General features: G+C 40.8%; 2 protein-coding genes across 7 annotated transcripts in view; one reads left to right on the top strand and one right to left on the bottom strand.

Annotated features, from left to right (window-relative positions):
* The window catches only part of cd164 (CD164 molecule, sialomucin), a 32,870-nt gene extending 28,991 nt beyond the window's left edge, over window positions 1-3,879 (top strand). For all 3 annotated transcript variants that reach the window (XM_015356167.2, XM_015356176.2, XM_015356181.2), the window contains one exon: window positions 491-3,879. In XM_015356167.2, coding sequence (XP_015211653.1) covers window positions 491-657 — 167 coding nt within the window. In that variant the 3' untranslated portion in view covers window positions 658-3,879. The remainder of the gene's footprint in view (window positions 1-490) is intronic.
* Window positions 3,880-4,998: 1,119 nt separating this feature from the next.
* si:ch73-242m19.1 (coiled-coil domain containing 162) overlaps window positions 4,999-17,457 on the bottom strand; it is a 238,046-nt gene continuing 225,587 nt past the window's right edge. For all 4 annotated transcript variants that reach the window (XM_069178615.1, XM_015356134.2, XM_015356128.2 and 1 more), the window contains 13 exons: window positions 16,744-16,864; window positions 16,179-16,291; window positions 15,725-15,874; window positions 15,369-15,422; window positions 13,281-13,448; window positions 12,658-12,810; window positions 12,382-12,516; window positions 11,614-11,766; window positions 10,772-10,981; window positions 10,042-10,162; window positions 9,491-9,556; window positions 5,651-5,796; window positions 4,999-5,482 (listed from right to left, as the gene is read on the bottom strand). In XM_069178615.1, the coding sequence (XP_069034716.1) occupies window positions 5,369-5,482; window positions 5,651-5,796; window positions 9,491-9,556; window positions 10,042-10,162; window positions 10,772-10,981; window positions 11,614-11,766; window positions 12,382-12,516; window positions 12,658-12,810; window positions 13,281-13,448; window positions 15,369-15,422; window positions 15,725-15,874; window positions 16,179-16,291; window positions 16,744-16,864 (1,704 nt within the window). In that variant the 3' untranslated portion in view covers window positions 4,999-5,368. The remainder of the gene's footprint in view (window positions 5,483-5,650; window positions 5,797-9,490; window positions 9,557-10,041; window positions 10,163-10,771; window positions 10,982-11,613; window positions 11,767-12,381; window positions 12,517-12,657; window positions 12,811-13,280; window positions 13,449-15,368; window positions 15,423-15,724; window positions 15,875-16,178; window positions 16,292-16,743; window positions 16,865-17,457) is intronic.

Below are 17,457 nucleotides of genomic sequence, written 5' to 3' on the forward strand. Positions count from 1 at the left end.
CAAATGAACAGTATTTGTATCCCTTTTAAACTGCCTAGCCTAGTTGAAACAGAATGCTTTCATGAGTATAACATTTGAAAAATCACTAAAAGTGAATCAGAGTTACTCAGAATAGACCATAATATTGAAAAGGTATTTGTTTCTCTTTGTGTTAGAAGCTTTTCCAGGCGGTTAGTCTAATTTCTTCCAGGGGTAATCAACCTAGGTCTAAAGGGACTGCACACTTACATGGTTTGTATGTATCATTCAGCATGTGCCTGAGTCAAACCTATGGAAAAAAAAATTCAGCGAATAATAAGATTAGTTAAGTAATTCAAATTAAGCTGTGAATGAAACCCCAAGGTTATCACTGCCTCGGTGGGGCACAGAGTTCTTACTTGCATTATAAGACGTTCATGTGCCCCTCTGGGCAGACTCCTGTCCTCTAATCGAACGGAAAAGAAGGGGATGCCCTCCCATTCCCACTCCCTCCTCCTGCTCTTCCCTGCAGACTCCACCAAGACGACGGCCTTGCCCACCCCAGCGCCCCGCAAGAGGGCCACCTTCGACGCGGCCAGCTTCATCGGCGGCATCGTGCTGGTGCTGGGGCTGCAGGCGGTCATCTTCTTCCTCTACAAGTTCTGCAAGTCCAAGGACCGCAACTACCACACCCTCTAAGAGCTCATGGCGGCAGCAGGGCTCTCGTCCCCAGGGCTGACCAGGCGATTTCAAACAGCGTTTCCAGGCGGTTCGGGGTTGTTTTTGTCCTCTTTAACTTGGCGTGCGCGGTGTGCGGATCCTGTGTGACCACAGGACCACATCCTGTGTGACGCGGTAGGTCAGGACGTGGATGCCCTTACCGCCCCGACAGCTGGAGCCCGCTGCCTTCAGGGTCGAGCATTTCCACACCCGTACCACCGAGGGTAATGCAGAAGCAGCACTTATCCATTGCCTTCTCTTATGTTGCTCACGGAAATGTTGTTTGAAACCGTCCGATTTGTCGATTTCGTTTTGTTCAGCTCCCCCTTTTGAAACTTCTCTGAATACAGAAGATGCAGCATTGCTTTTCAGATCTTGCAGCTCCTAAATAAATACATTAATATGCAGCTTGCAGGGAGGGGGTTCCACCTGCAGACTGAAAAATTATACCTGCCAGGTGAGAAGCAATACTTTATCTTCACTGCCACTATAAGGGAGAGAGAGCCTGTACCCATTAAAATCAAGTCATAAAAAACTACAATCTACAACTACTATCTCTTTATGCCAACACAAGAAGGCTAGTTGAAGGATGGAGAGATATTTGCTGGCTTAGAAGAAGCTAACATTCCAAATGAAATAATTGAAGCTGATTCGTGCAGGGCAGATTAGCTCTGGACATTTGCACACATCCCATTTACCCGACAGAGAGAGGTGAATTTTGCAAGTTGAGCAGAGCAGTCTTGTGGGGAGAAACGTTGATGGTTTGTCCCTGCGGTGTTTTCCTCTATGTGTAGACCAGCCCTGCCGGCCCGATTCCTCTGCTCCACAGCTCCGCGGTGAAGTTCCGAAGGCTTCCCAGAATGAAAGAGCTGAAGCCTCAAATAGCTTAACAGCTGCTTGTTGTTAATTAACTTTTGTGATGAGTGTATTTATGGGCTTTCTGCGAAAACACACCAAGCGCCTGAATTTCAGCCCACTTGATCAGTATGTCGGATGGGATTAAGAAGACATCTAAGCGCAGACAATAAATAGAGAAAAGTGCCTTACGAAAGTGTTAGTCAGGCTAGTGAGAAATAAAGGTCTCTGACTGCCGCAAAAGCTGGGAATAGATTATTATTACCATTATTACACAGTGAAGCTGCCAGCTGGACTGATTTTTTTTTATATATACGTTACAATTGGATTTTTTTATTAGTGCCCTTGGATTTGGAAAACCAGAGGGATTTTCCCCTTGAACTGCCCACTTACAGTTTGGCTTTTTGAATGAACCAGGAACAGGACTGAGTTCACTTTATTTTCTTCGGTTTGAGAAATTAACTGGACATGAAAGTGCAGTTTGTGCAGTCGTTCTGTCAGGTTCAAACATATCCCAGCATGGAGAGCGTTCAACATTTTCTACTGTCTAACATTTTGGCAAATACAGAACATGTTTTCCTTTTCTCCAAATATCGAAGGTGTTTATTTTGAATTTGAGTTCTAAAATGAATGTAGGGGATCCCTTCCTCAAACTTTGGCTTCTAATCTTTTAAAATAAAAAGCCTGTTGCAGAAAATCGCTTTTAGTTTGTAGAGCTGCTCACGGAAATGAATGTTAACTACACAATACAATCCTGATAAATGTAGAATGGTTAGAGGCAGATGTTTGATAGTTAAATGTCTTTCTGTTGACTAGCTAGCTGCTATTGTGGTTTATTTGTTTTCCTAGTCTTTCAGACAATCTTTGAGTTTTAATTGTTCATGTTAAATTGTTAATTTGATGAAGGATCTTTTGAATGGGATGTTAATAGTTTGCTTCTATGCACTCCTTATAGTATTGAGAAAATTTGCTCAGGTTTTTTGCAAAAGAGCATTTTTGAAATTGAACAATGTGAGCTTTTGGGTGTGGGTGTTTCTTGGGCTCCTACATACACAGCTGGTGAACCACTTTGTTAAAAATGTAAGTGGCCAAGCATGAGTTGTGATGCATTGCACTGACTGAGCTTTGCATTTTTTTAATTAATTTTGATGCCAAAATTTGTAACCTGAAGCCAAAAAAAGATGGACAAATAATGCCATGCTGATTTAGTTGCCACCTCATGAAAATTGATGTTGAAAAATATTAAAGATCCTTATGAAAATAAAGAATGCATGGTCTCTTTATGCCAATACTTATAAATATGTATTGTTAAATATGATTAACTGCCCTTTGCTTACTAAAAACTTTCAAAACGTATATTTTGTTATTTGAGAGCTCCATTAGGCTACATCCAAAGATCTTGAATTTTAAGGCAAGTAATATGCCACAGCACATAGTGTGATAAATGAAAGTGTTCTCTTAGGTGTCCTTATCTCCATCAGTAGTACTCAGTGGGTCTGTTGTCACTCTGAAAATAGTTTTTATTGTGGTCGGCTTTCAGAGATGTATCTACAGTATATCACAATACCAAGTGCATTGTTATTACCTGTTACCATTGCTATTGTTAGTGGTTTCCATTAACCACTGCTTCACAAGCTACAGAAAGCGATTTAAAATTGATCAGATCTAGACATGCTACTGTCATGTTACTTGATATGTTATTGTCACATATTGGAGAGTCATTTCTAAATGGTAATGACAAATTTTAAGAACCACATCATTTACTGTAAGGATGCTGACTGAGATAAGCTCTGTGGTTTGGAGGGTTACACAGATTTCTTCAGCAGCTCTGAGAAAATGAAGAGACCATTTCTGTAGAACTCAAGTGCTATGTGGTGCCAAGATGATTTGCCCACGTAAACTTAGGACAGAATGTCTCATTGCGTGAAACAAAGCCCTTATTATAGCCAAGTGCCTTAATTGGTTGTACAGCCTTTAATTTAACCTGGCAAAAATAAAGGCAGAAAAACATAAAAGGGATTTCATCATTGACAATATTTCTCAAGTTGTATATTTGCACGGGATCTGTTTTTTCGGTGTTCCCAAGAGCTCGCTAGGGATGAAAGCTGGGCGAGACATTCACAGAAGTCCCAGAGTTTTGAAACACGCTTTCTAGCATTGTTCCACCTCACTGTTGTGTGTGTGTGTGTAATTTTCCCGCCTTTACTGTTGCTTATTCATAAAAGGGAAGGGAGTTAGTGGGTTTATTGTATCCTAAACCCCAGCCTTGTGCCGATTTAAACACTTTTTGTTGCATATGTAGTCACAAAGCCTGCTTTAATAAAGTCTGATGCTTTTTTAAGTGTACCTTTTCATGTCTTGTTTTTCCATTTCTCTCGCATTAGAAATGTCGAAAACGGGAATAAAATTTTAAGATTGTCCAAACTGCTGTTTTTTTTTTCCATTATTTAACATATAGTATGCCACCCACATATTCCTCTTTGTCATCAGTACCCACAGTTTACCTTTGTGGCTTGTACCTGGTTCTGTCTCAGAACTATACTGTAAATATTAAGATTAGTAACAAAACAAACAGTCCTGGAGCCACTACAGAGGATAACTGAAATCATACATACATACACCATTATGAAACCAAGCTTTCACCATTATGATTAAGTAAGGTGTAATTTTGAAATCTAGGCAATGAAAATCACAAGTCATCTTTTCTTCAGTTAGTAGTTTTTTTCAGTTGACACCCGAAGAATTCTCCTTGTTTCTTCTCTTTTCAGCACGGAATAAACATTTACTTGTTCTGTTTTTCAGATATTTGTGAAATCACCATGTATAATGCAGTTTCCAAAGGAAGTTTGTTGAAAGGAGAAAACTAAAACGTTTGTCTAGATTGGGTGCCGTGCTGGAAAAATAAACACACTCCAGTTTGTGCCATCTTGAAAGTATGAGGAAAGGGACCTCGTCAACTAACCGTAATGACAAATGATTAACCCCATCACACGACAATATTTAAACAAATTGAATAAAGGTTGAGTGCAATCTTATTCCACAGAGTCTGTTTTTTTATTCAATTCCAAAAAATTACTTTGCAATTTTTTTAAGTCCTTTTTCATAAAAAAAGGCATCATTGGACTTCGTCAGAGCATGCTGACATTTTGTAGGTTGTCACAAGATGTTTTTGTGAGTAAATTGAATATTTTCCTTTTTTCTGAAGCATATTAATACCTTGATGTCTGAGATTTATATATGTAAATCTATGATTTTTACTGCACTCTATGTACTGCATATGGTGCTTATTTGTGGAGGTGCAGCAGGAAGTAAGAACAACAATTATAGTGTGTAAACTGTGCATATAATTAGCACATAAGTATATATATATATTGTGCATATAACAAAATATTTTAAGTACTGTACATATAATTAGAAAAGGCATTTTTTTTACGTCTTGGAAAATGTAATAAATGACTACAGAAACAAAACCCATTCTAATTTATTTTTAGCACAGTTATCCATCTACAATACACTATCTGTTCTAGCCTATGGAAGACGTCCATTTGTTTTTCCATTCCTCTATTTTGGGGAAAACAAATTGAGGTTACAGTCTCAGACTATTTAACAGTGATTCTGTTGGAGAAATCTGTGAATTAAGAAATGCATTATGCATTTAAACTGCAAAAATAAACAGCCTCAACCCAGAGCAGTAGTGGCGATTAGAGCAATGGCTGGATTACGAGACGTTCTGGAAGATAAAGTGACAGGCGCCACTTCTTGCAATAGAACATTAATGCTGGCTGGGGGGGCATGAGGTCCTGCTCAGTGTCACACAACTTCTTTTCTTCTCGTCTTATTTCTGGTCTCGTCTCAGCTCCCGCATCTTTATAAGGAGACTGTGAGGACCTCCTTCTCCAAGATCAGGTAACAGGGACCCTGTAACCTGGCTCCTGATCCGACTGGGACCCTGAAAGTGAGGAACACCGCAGCGCTGTATCAGTATACTGTACCAGTAGTTTCCACCCCACCCTCAGATGGCTTTTTCTCATAGAGATTATAATCTGAAGCTCCAACACCATTTATTTCATTATAAAAAGTTCTAGCACAGCTATTTGCAATACAGCATTTGACTCACAGTTTTTGGTCTCTGGAGCCGAGTGTCTGTGCCATTTCTGCAGACATCATCTCCTGTCCTGTTCTCGGGTGAGCACCAGTCCTTACTGGGGTCTTGCAGGAGGGCAGAGGCTGAGTGAGATGCCAGCAGATTCCACTTTGCAGAGCCTGACAGTCAAATACATCCTTTACACAGCCGTTCATTTTACCTTCACAAAAGTACATCACATTCATTCCCCTAGATGCGCGTTCCTTGAATTTCCAAAACACTAGAAAAATTTGCCACTTTGTACTGAAGTGTTTGCCTTTACAAACGTCTGGTGAAAAGTTTCCTTCCTAAATTTTTGTCAAATTTTTGTACTGGTTTTTAAACTTTAGTGTACTGTAGTTACAGCTATTTGGCTCTAGTAAGCACAGTAATTGTCACACTACTACTCACATGCATTGAGAATTCAGACCATATTGTTTCTGGTGGTTTTAGTGTGGGCAGTTTGTAAGTTTCTATAAGTGGGCAATCTCTAGGTGCTTTACAAGCTGGTTTTGGAACTAAACAACTAAAATCAAGATGTCTGTTGAATGGGTTACCACAAAAGTTTAGTTACCACTAAAACAAGTGTTGTTTTTTTCACCCTCTTTTAACCTAAAAACAGAAAACGCTAATAAAGTATTTTACTCAAAAACACCATGAGGCATTGCTGTTTGTGCTCCAGTTTGTGTTATCTGAGGATTTGTCCACAAATAACACATCCTTGTCAAATACCTGGAGATCAGAGCTCATGAGCTGGTGGCTGAACTTGCTGACATTTGCTGTCTTTAAGACGTGGAGCAATTGGTTAGCCTTTTAGAGACGTGGTGTGCATTCCAAAAGCTGGGAGAAGACTCCAAAGCAGGCTGGTGTACAATTAGCATTGGATCACAATAAGACACAACTGCACACAGAATTAAGAGACTGAAATATAAACTGCATTCGAATTACTAGATACAGAATAGGATGCTCACTGCACAGTTAAACAGATGAGCCCTGTGGCAATACAGAACAGGGAAATAATGATTAATTTATAAGACATAGGAATGATTTGACATCTGCATGGAGCTCTGGTAGATCTTTCAAAACTAGAGGGTGGACTCCTTGCTAAAATTGGAACACAAATCAGTTGTCAAAGTCCACATGGCCAGTGGCAAACAATATTGGATTTTATGGCTTACTAGAGTGGAGCAGAAGAGTAAGTGAAAGCAGGTTTCCTTTTGCCTTATTTCAGAAACCTAAATAATAGTGTGCCTTTGCAGATAACAGCTGTTTGATATTGATCTGGTATTATCAATTGGGCAATTTAATCTGTATCTGTAATTTCATTTGTGGTGGGAGCTGTGTTTTGGGTGACAGATTTAAATTGAATAGTTCTGCTATTTTAGGGATTTAGAAGACAACTGATTGGCATTTTACTGGCATGGAGAGGTGCTGATTGTCATATATTGAAGAAGGTATTACACAGCTTTGCTGTATATCCCACACCTACAGCAAGAAGAGCTGGCACTTCATGATCATCTTAACCAAACCTGACTGGAGCTAAGTATCTGAGCCTTGCTAGGAAGAGCTTGTTTTTCTGTGTTTGTAGGGAACTTGGGTTTTCTGGATAAAAGGTAACCTTGGTTAGAGACGTCTTTCTTGCTTAGGGTGCATTTTTATGGATAGGGATATAGGCTCCCATTTATTTTGTGGCATCTAAGGTGCAAAGAGAGAGAGATTGCAGGTTGTATTGCATTTTTTTTTTTAAAGGCAGTTTATCTTTTACTGGATGTGGCCTCTGTAGGCATTATGAGTTTAAAAGGAACAATCAATAGGTTTATTCCTTGCTGAAAAAAAAGAAGAAAACACAATGTTTCGGCCATGGAGCCTTCTTCAGGTGTTCACACCTTCACACTTGAAGCTGAAGTTCACGCCTGAAGAAGGCTCCACGGCCGAAATGTTGTGTTTTCTTTCTTCTTTTTTTCAGCATGGAATAAACCTATTACTTGTTCCTTTGCAGCGTATGCATGCTGACACAGCTACCCACCTGAACTATTATGAGTTTAATGCTTAATAGCAGTCTGGGGTTTTCTGCGTGACCAGAATGTTAGGCCTCTAAAATGCCTTGTCTGTAAATACTGTATACATAGAGTAACTTGTATGTTGTTGTTTTCTGAAGCGTAGTGTCTTGTCCTTGTTAATAAATATTTGTGTAACCAAGTGTGCCTGGATTATTAGTCTTTTCACCAAAGCTGTGCCAGAGAACAAAGAATTAACAGGCCTCTAATTATACCAACTGCTCAGGTATATTCTGGAGACATCACTCACAAGTAGGGGTTATGAATATTTATTTTATTTATTGACAAACTGCTCGGTCATTTCCTGATTTCCACCAGTTTCATAACCCCCCATTTGTAACAATACATTTCAAAATAATTGGACAAGAATTCGTAGTGGCTTTACTGGCTGTACTCTCTTCCAGATTCTTCTGTATGCTAGTAAATGGCATAATTATATAACTATAGATACAAGAACATGATTCATTTCAATGGGCTGTAGTATAATAGTATAATAATACTGTCTTTATTCTCATTGTGCCTCACAATGTACCTAAAGAGAAGTAATATCTTAAAGCACATGTCCAGGGGCTGTATTCCTGTAGCTGACTGAAGACTGAGACTGGGAAATGTGCTTATGTACCCGTTATAGACTAAGTTATCCAACTAGTGTTTTGTGACCTTAAGGCTTTTTCATAACTCAGGTTTTCTTTATTTCTCAAGAGGTTTTGCCAGTGTGATCAATAGAGAAGCTCATTTTCATACTCCTAAATCTCCTCCATATGGACATTGTCTCTCTGTTTTACACTAGTCTACTCTCAAACACAGTGGCTTAATCCTACAATTTAGCTTAAAGCTCTGGTATCTCTTATATTTTAAAGAGAACACAGCTCTATGGAAAGCTATATAATAAAGTCCTCACCACAGCTCTTTTCAATGTCATTTTCTGTCTTTACTTGAAAATCCAGTTCATATGTAACACACAGCAGGTCATTAAGAAGACCTCAGCTAAATACTTAAGGCATGTATGTCATTAAAACTATCTTTGGATTCTTATGCCACAATAAAAAGCCATTTCTAATTTTCTTGGTTGTTAAATGATTTTACTTGCTTCTTTCTGATGAGAATGATTGCAAGACAAAAGTGTACTTCATGTGTAGTCACGTGTTGATTTTCAGCTTTAATTATAAGGACAGTGCCAAGATTTCCCATTAATCAAGTATTGCAGTTGTTAGTGTCTTATACACTAAGCTCTCTGTGTCCTGTCTGGCACAAGTATATTAGAAGAATTTGTGAACTATGCTGACAAAGGTGAGGCTATTTCACAACACAGGTTTTCTCTATTTCACAAGAGATTCTTCCAAACTTCATCATAGAGAAACTCATTTTTATACTCCTAAATCTGCTCCAAAACACATTTGAGGTTTACTGGCTTGACAGAACATCCAAACTAGAAATGAAAACCCATGTATTTACTGTATATTTTGGGAGCTGTGTCAGGAAGGCAAATTAGTCATATGTCCTTTAAGAAGATCAAGGGCTGGGAGATGTCATCTACACACTGACCGGATACAAATGCCCTTTGTCTCCAGGATAGTAGAACAGTAACTGAACAGCACAACAGAGGTAATTTGCTAACTTACACTTGCACTCTCCCTGTTTCACACAGTTTTGCCAATACCATAACAAGCCTTTGAACTTGGGAGTTTCAGTAGACTTCTTTATCCTCCATCATTGGAGAACAATACAAATGCAGCATAGAGCATCACATATACAGTATACTGTATATAAAACATACCTGCTAATGTGCTTCTTATGGTGCCAGCGCTCCTGGACAAAACAGAGGCCGACCTCTTGTTCTGGCCTTTGAAAAGAAAAGGCAGACTTTACTGACTGATATGTAATAAATAATTGAATTAAAAAAAATTTAGCATGTTTGAGTTTGGCTTTCCCATATAGACTTTACTGGACTAAACACAGAATCAATTCTCCTGAATAAGGTTGCAAGAGACACGTTAGCTAGTGCTGATTATAAGATTGTCTCTGTAATAGTGGTTATTACACTGAAGTTCATTTAAATCCTAATGGGGAAAGAAGTAATCTTTTGAATGGTGTCCCACATATGGAAAGTGATGTGTTAATACTTGCTTAGTGTGTTCTAATTTACAATTGACGATATAAAAGTTAATTATGTTGATCTTAGCTGTTGGATCCTCGAGAGCAAACCCTTGCACAAGTGAAGTTATGCAGCCCTGAATCGGTCAGGCCTGTGTCTTGGCTCAGAAGGTGCACACTGTTCTCCCTCTGGTGAGCAGGGAGACATGTGAGATGGCCCAGAGCCTGTCACACCTGTCGAGGAGCTGCTTCGGGACAGGGCGCCCTGAATGTCATACACTTGGCTCTGCAGCTCATCCACACGCTGGAAAGCTTCAAGTTTCAGGCTTCGCTCCAAGGAAAGCTGGCTTCTGACCTGCCAGCGGGAGAGAGCACGGGAAGCTTTGTTTTTCAGGTCGATGGCTTTAATGTCGACACAAACATTTCTGTATGGATACGTTTAAAAAGAGACTAATGTGATGTGTTAAGAGGTTGACACTTACCGTGTAAACTTAAATTGCAATATTTAATGTCAACTGCTCCTACAGACAGCTCAGTCAGATTGCTAGTGTTAGTGAAAGACAACACATTGAAGAATACTATAACCACTGTATTTGGACACACACAGTTTGAATATCTCTTCCTCGAGACAATCTCCTTCACAAATTTATTTTAACTGATTCTAGAAGGAAAGATCTGTGCACACAAGAAAGCAGTTGAAACATTGACATTCACAGAATTTTTTAAAATCATATTGTTATCTGTGGCTGTAATAACATTAATTTGCAAATATTGCCCATTTGTAGAATGCCCCACTTTAGTATTTGGGGTTATGGTTTAGATAAATGCAAAGCATTACATCCAAAAGTAGGAGTGCTTAAAGGGAAGACATCTCTGATTTTTTCATTCTTAATTAAGCTCACAAAGGCAGTAGGTGGCAGTAGGAATATTCTCGGACACAAGAGGAGCAAGCGTGGCTGTCCACCTGTCGGATCTCCTTGTCTGTCCTCTGCTGGTGGAGCTGGCTCATCTTGGTGCTGCACTCCAGCTGCTCCCCCAGCGCCTGCAGCTGCTGCTCCTTCTCCCCCACGTCCTCCTGCAGCCGCTCCAGGTTGGCTGCCTTCATGCTGTCCAGGTGCAGCCTGCTGCGCGCCTCCTGGGCGGCGCAGTGCTCCGACTCCCTCAGCAGCTGCCTCTGAGGGAGAACTCACAGTCACCAGCAGTGCCACGGGGGAGGGATTGAGCCCCTAGTCACACATACTGGAGACCCAGAAATCTCTCGACCGGGGCAAGGGCAGATGCAAGAACAGCCTCTCTCAATCTAATGAATATGTACGCCATCTTAAATGAGCTGCAGCTGCAAGGTGCATCAGATACTCCGACTTAGTAAGGGCTGTACTTCATGCTGATAGTCATGGTTAAAGACTTACAGACTTTGGACTTTTCCGAATAAGAATGCCGTTTAAATGGGGTGATGTTATCAGCTGATTGAAGAAAAATGAAGATGGGATTTACTTTTTATGGCATGAAAAAATTGACAAAAATTTCAACAGATTCCTACAGATTTGCTGCCACATTCATTTAATCCAAGGCGTAGGAAGAAAAATGTGCCGATACAATTATTTGAAAGGGATATAAAAAGGCCTTGTGATCCCAAGTAAGGTTCTATGACTTAAAGGGTCTGAATTTCTTCTTAACCAAATATTATGCTGCAGTGTCAGTCAGACCTCTGAGACAGAATTTCTAGATCTGCAGGTGATCTGTATCTCTTCTGATCTGAATGGTGTCTGTGCAGCTGTGACCCTGCTGTGCTGGGCGGTGAGTCACCTGCTTGTCCAGCCGTTTGCTGACAGTCGTGTACTCGGCCTGGCACGTGGACAGCGCTCTCCTCGCGGCCTCGAGCTGCTGCCTTAGCAGGGTGGCCTCCTCCTCCACCAGCAGCCGCAGCCGCAGGCTCTCCTTCTTCTGCTGCGCCGCCTCCTGTGGGGGGTCACAGAGCACAAGCCGCGGGGAAGACAGTGGCGCCAACAGCTGTGCTGTTACACAGGTGAGAGTGTGTGTGTGTGTGAACCAGCCTCCGTACAGAAGAATACATTCACTACTGCAGCCGTGGCTGGGGAGCGTCTTACTGTAAACTTCAAACGGAGAAAGTGTTTCTGTGGCACACTGCTCACTTTCTGATCGGCCCTTCAGTTCATTTGAGTTGCTACACACAGTACTGCAGAGAATGCTAAACTGTTTCTAAAAATAAGTCAACAAGTGCTAGAGGCAACTTACAGCTGTTTCACCACTTACTTATCTGTGGGCTGTTCATGGGACACAACAGGAGGTAATGGGTTAGAAATAAGGAAATAATGCTTTCAATTATTTCGCACACAACAGGATACTAATATTACGTACATTAACATAAACTGAAAGTTTCCAAAATACGCAGATTCAAATGTAAGATGAATGAATCTAGCCACCAGTGAAGCATCAAGAAAACCCACTGGACAGGTACCGCTGGGCTTGTTGTTTTTGAAATGTGTGCGCTGGGCCTCACTGGCTGGTGTTTCCGGGCGTTGGACCTGCCTCTTCTCAGGCACACAGCCCTACCTGCCTGTGGCAGAGCAGCTGGCGGCGGAGCTGGCCCTGGCTCACAGTGTGTCTCCAGAGCCCCAGGGCCTTCATCTTGCACAGTAGGGCGTCCAGCTGGCTGCTCTCCCTCCGCAGCTCCTGCAGCTTTTCTTGCTGAAACGCAGAATGCAACAGTTACAGTACATCCCAACATCTTTCAGTCTTTCTGCATCTTTTTTTTGTATAAAATAAATACTATTATGTTTTTGCAGAAAACCCCACAACATTCTGCTACGTCTCCAGAAACCACCCTACCATCAATAATGTTCCCTGAAGGGCCTCGTCGTCTTTGGTGGAGCCAAACTTCTTCTTCAGCTTGATCATGTTGTCCACCCCTTCCCTGCGCACCTGGCTGACTAGTTCAGTTACATCCTGGTCCATTCTCATGTGATATTCATCCAGCTTGGCCTGGATCCAGCAGTTAAAAAATCAATGGGAAATACATATTATTTTAACTGGCTTTACATCAATAATCTATTACATAATATCTGTAGCCCCAGTGAAGTGATTAAAGTGCCGGTATACATCTCCAGACATTGCACTAATGGGTCTGAAGTACTTGAAATAATTATAATTATCAATAATCCAGTTGAGACAATATAATACAGTATATCCATGCACAATGAACTCCAGTGCACGTTCATAAGCAATGGACCTGTCTCACACTATATCACTTTCCTGCTAATGACAAGATCTTTTATATATAAAGAGAATAAGTGTAAATTGTGACTTCACAGAAAAATATTTTTATTTGTACTTAGTATGGCACAACAAATGCAGTAATAGTTCAGATTTTGATAAATTAATGTAATATAACCAAGGATATGCACACGTTCTGTCAGTGAGATCGTGGTGTACTAAGCCAATATTATGCAGACCTTTAAGCTGAGGCAGGCAGTGAAGAGGTTTCGGACCAGCGCCTCATACTCCAGCTGGACCTGCGAGCGGGCTTGGTGCTGCAGACTCTGCCTCTCCTCCTCCATGTGTGCCACCTGGGCTCGCAGCGCGGTGATCTCCACCACCATCTCCTGACACAGATCGGCCACCTGTCGCACAGGAGCGCCGACTCACACACCCACAGCGCAGACACCTTCCCCACTACAGTATCAACTCCACGGCCAGAAGGCAGAAGCCCAGAAGACTCAGGAAGAACAAGACCCAGTTCAGGAAAACGATTATAACGAAGGAAAGAGCCACGCAAATGATAGAAAACTAGAAAAAGATTCCAGTTCTGCGTCAGATAGATTTATTTTCATTATTACAAGAGCGAAATAACTATAAAGGATGAAGTTACATCCCTCAGAGATAAAACCTGGAACATTTAAGGTGATGAAAGGGAACTGATGATGTGTGAAGCAAATGCACTGCAGGAAGATCCAGGAAGAAACTAACAACATGCCTCAATCTACGGCTAAAAAAAGTAATATATTAAACAGAATTAGCATAAAAGGACCAATTCAGTGTTACAGCCCCTTGAATAACAAGATAAATACATCTCCAGGACCTGATAGTTGTCCAGATGTGTCATTCACAGAACATAAACTGAACTCTTCCAACAGTCGCTGAAAATGAACAGCATCCATTGACTGGACAACTGCTTATTGATATTCCTAATGAGCCTTCCTAAAAAATAGTGACAATACCAAACCATGTAATTATAGACCAATAATTCATTTATTACTAATATTATTCATTGTTCATTTCTGGAAAAAAATAATTTGAACTAGAACTAGTAGCAGATGTTGTTCTTTGTGGCAACTGGATTCTAAGTGATAGTCAATGGGTACAGTGCTCTGCAAGAAGATCCACTCCCTTCTGATGATGTTGCATTTTGTTAAAATGCTGCCATTTAACTTATTTCACCGATAAAGTGTTCACTTTTCTTTTTTATTTAAAAAATATGACAAATTTGAAGGCTGAATACTTTTGCAAGGCACTCTAGGTCTCACTTAACTAAAGTGATGCAGGTCTATGAACAAGCCAGAGGTGTGCTGGATAGAGACAACGTACTCACAACTGGCAACCCACTGAAGCTAAGCAGGTGTGAGCCTGGTCAGTAACTGGATGGGAGACCTCCTGGGAAAAACCAAGGTTGCTGCTGGAAGAGGTGTTAGTGGGGCCAGCAGGGGGCTGTGTGGGTCCTAATGCCCCAGTATAGTGACGGGGACACTATACTGTAAACAGGCCTCGTCCTTCGGATGAGATGTAAAACCGAGGTCCTGACTCTCTGTGGTCATTAAAAATCCCAGAGTGTTTCTCGAAAAGAGTAGGGGTGTAACCCTGGCGTCCTGCCAAATTTCCCATTGGCCCTTACCAATCATGGCCTCCTAATAATCCCCATCTGTGAATTGGCTTCATTACTTTGCTCTCCTCCCCACTGATAGCTGGTGTGTGGTGAGCGTTCTGGCGCACTATGCCTGCTGTCACATCATCCAGGTGGATGCTGCACATTGGTGGTGGTGGAGGGGAGTCCCCATTACCTGTAAAGCGCTTTGAGTGGAGTGTCCAGAAAAGCGCTATATACTGTAAGTGTAAGCAATTATTATTATTATTATGAGATGGTGTAGTTCTGTAACTGTCTGGCAACTGTTTCACATCAGGATGTTCTGTCTTCTTCCTTTGTCTCTCATTTTCTTTTTGTCCCTCTAATTGAGGGCTGGAGTCCTCCTGCGCTGCCAATCCACACACCTCCTAAAGATCCTCCTAAAATTCTGGCGTTTTTACCGCTTTTTCTAGCCTGAGTTGGGCAGATGAAGATCAATTGAAAACTGCTTTATCTGGAGCTTCCTATAAACTTTAGAAATCTTTGTATAAAAAGGTGACATGCTGGCAGTCTGACAAATGTTCATAACTCTTAATAGTTTTTAGGAAGCAGATATGTACTGTAAGTGATATACTTTTTTGGATGGTATGCAAAGTGCAATAGCATTATTTGTGTGTTTTTTCTTTATTTGGGTAAAACAAACCTGGGCATCAGGCCCTTCACCCCAGGTCTGGGAGTCCTCCAGTGCCTTCAGATCCTAAAACCAAAAGGGGCATCATCTCAGGCACAAGTGTCAGTGTGTCACAAACAATTGTAGTTTGAGACTTATCTTTCTAGCAGGTATATTTAGCTCAATCTAAGACGTGCAGGTGCCTGAACTTCTTAAAGGGCATTCTTTTTCAATTAACAGTTTTACATGCTTTCAGTTAAGGGAGAATGCTGGAAAGTCGAAAGAATGTTGGAATACACACTCGCTGTCATGATGTCCAGACGTCTGTGGCAGCTTCAAGGGGAAGAGAGAGAGAGCTGTGCTCCACTGGGGAGGAACCTTGTACCTACCTGCTCCCTCTGGTACAGCACGTGGGTCTCCTGCTGCAGGATGTTCTCGTAGAACATGGAGTAGGAGTCGAAGTTCCTGCGCTCTCTCTCCATCACCGAACACGCCAGGGATGTAAGGCATGACTGCAAATGGGCTCTGGAGAAAGTCAGCTGAAAACAATCGGCAGGGGACATGATGTTTAAGATTTTTAAATGCTTTGGCTAACAGGTACAGATACATTTCTTCAGAACATTAAAAAGGTTTCATAACTTGGCAAACAGGCCAAATAATGACTTCAAAGTATTAAATGACTCAAAGGATTAAATGACTCCAGCAGTGAAAGCTAATTCAAAACAACTGATATAAAAAGTAATGGAATAATATAATGAATGTAGAAACCAATGTAAATGAATATTAACAATAAATACGCACTGTATCTACCAAAAATGGTAGATGAAGACAAATCAACCTCACCCTCTCGTCATCAGTTTCCTCACTCTGCGCCATCAGCTGCTGCACAAAATTTTCAACTATATGTGGTCGCTCAGGTGAAAAACCTTGCTTCATCGCTGGGTACTTCCACAGTTCTAATGATAAACAACACAATCTTATTGGTAAACCACAGTTTGCAGAGCAAGGGTAGAAATGCTCATACCACCAGTGAAACCATAATATTTCCACCTTGCATTAAAAAAGAGAAAATATGGGACATCAATTTGCAATGAGGATTTGTAAGAATGTAAGTATGATCTAGGATGATATTTAAGTGAATTATTTACAATGTTTCACCAGCACGTGCATCTAGTTTCTTAGTTGTACAGTGTTTCTTACAGTAGGACTATGTAGGACTATTTGACAAATTTACAGTTAAACTTTTAACTTTTACAGTAAAAGTTTTTAAACTTTAAGATTAAAATAAAAACATCTGCAATTACTTTTAATCAAGTACTGCAATAACATAAAAGAATATCAAGTACTGGCAGGCTCTGAGATGCAGTTTACATGGCATCAAGGCCCACTGTCTCAGTGCCAAGCATACCGGTGGGCAGGCCTGTGTCCTGCCTCGCTCGTTCAGAAATCACCATGGTCAGTTCCCTCGTGATCTTCTTCTGCACGTCGCATACCATTTCAATCTCAAGGCTTTCCAGCAGCTTTTGAACCTGGAAGCACACAAGCAGTTTGTGTTTCACTATTGATTCCCAGGAGGCTCATGGGCTGACCCTGTCATTGACAAGTGACCAATGAAAATAGTCCCCATGTAGTTTTCTTCTGTTCAAGATCTGTTCAAGCTCAGTTCTTTCAGCCAGTCACTGTAGGACGTTCTTTCCGGTCTAGGAAACATCTGGTTTCTATTCGTTCACCTAATATTACAGCAGCAATACTCTTATAATTTATAAATTGTAAATCCACACAATATTCATGTTTGTATATTGTCTTGATGCACTGTCTGCACTTTGTGTTTTTACACTTGTTTTAACAATCGAGAGACTTTCTGTAAGTAAGAATTCCATTGTACCAGTACATGTACCGGTTACATATGGCAATAAAGTTCAAGTTCAAGTTCTAAATGAAGTATTATTATCTTCTATTCTAACAATTCCAGAATATATATAATTTTTGCTATATTATGACTGATTAGTGATTTTTATTAATTAGGAAAATCAGGAATTTCTGGAGTCTTTTTTCATATAATTACGTACAGTATAATTGCCTGGTTCAGTTTTGCCACCGTTTTTATGGATGGGCACCCTAT

This window comes from Lepisosteus oculatus, chromosome 2, assembly GCF_040954835.1.
Source record: "Lepisosteus oculatus isolate fLepOcu1 chromosome 2, fLepOcu1.hap2, whole genome shotgun sequence".
Taxonomy (NCBI): Eukaryota; Metazoa; Chordata; class Actinopteri; order Semionotiformes; family Lepisosteidae; genus Lepisosteus; species Lepisosteus oculatus.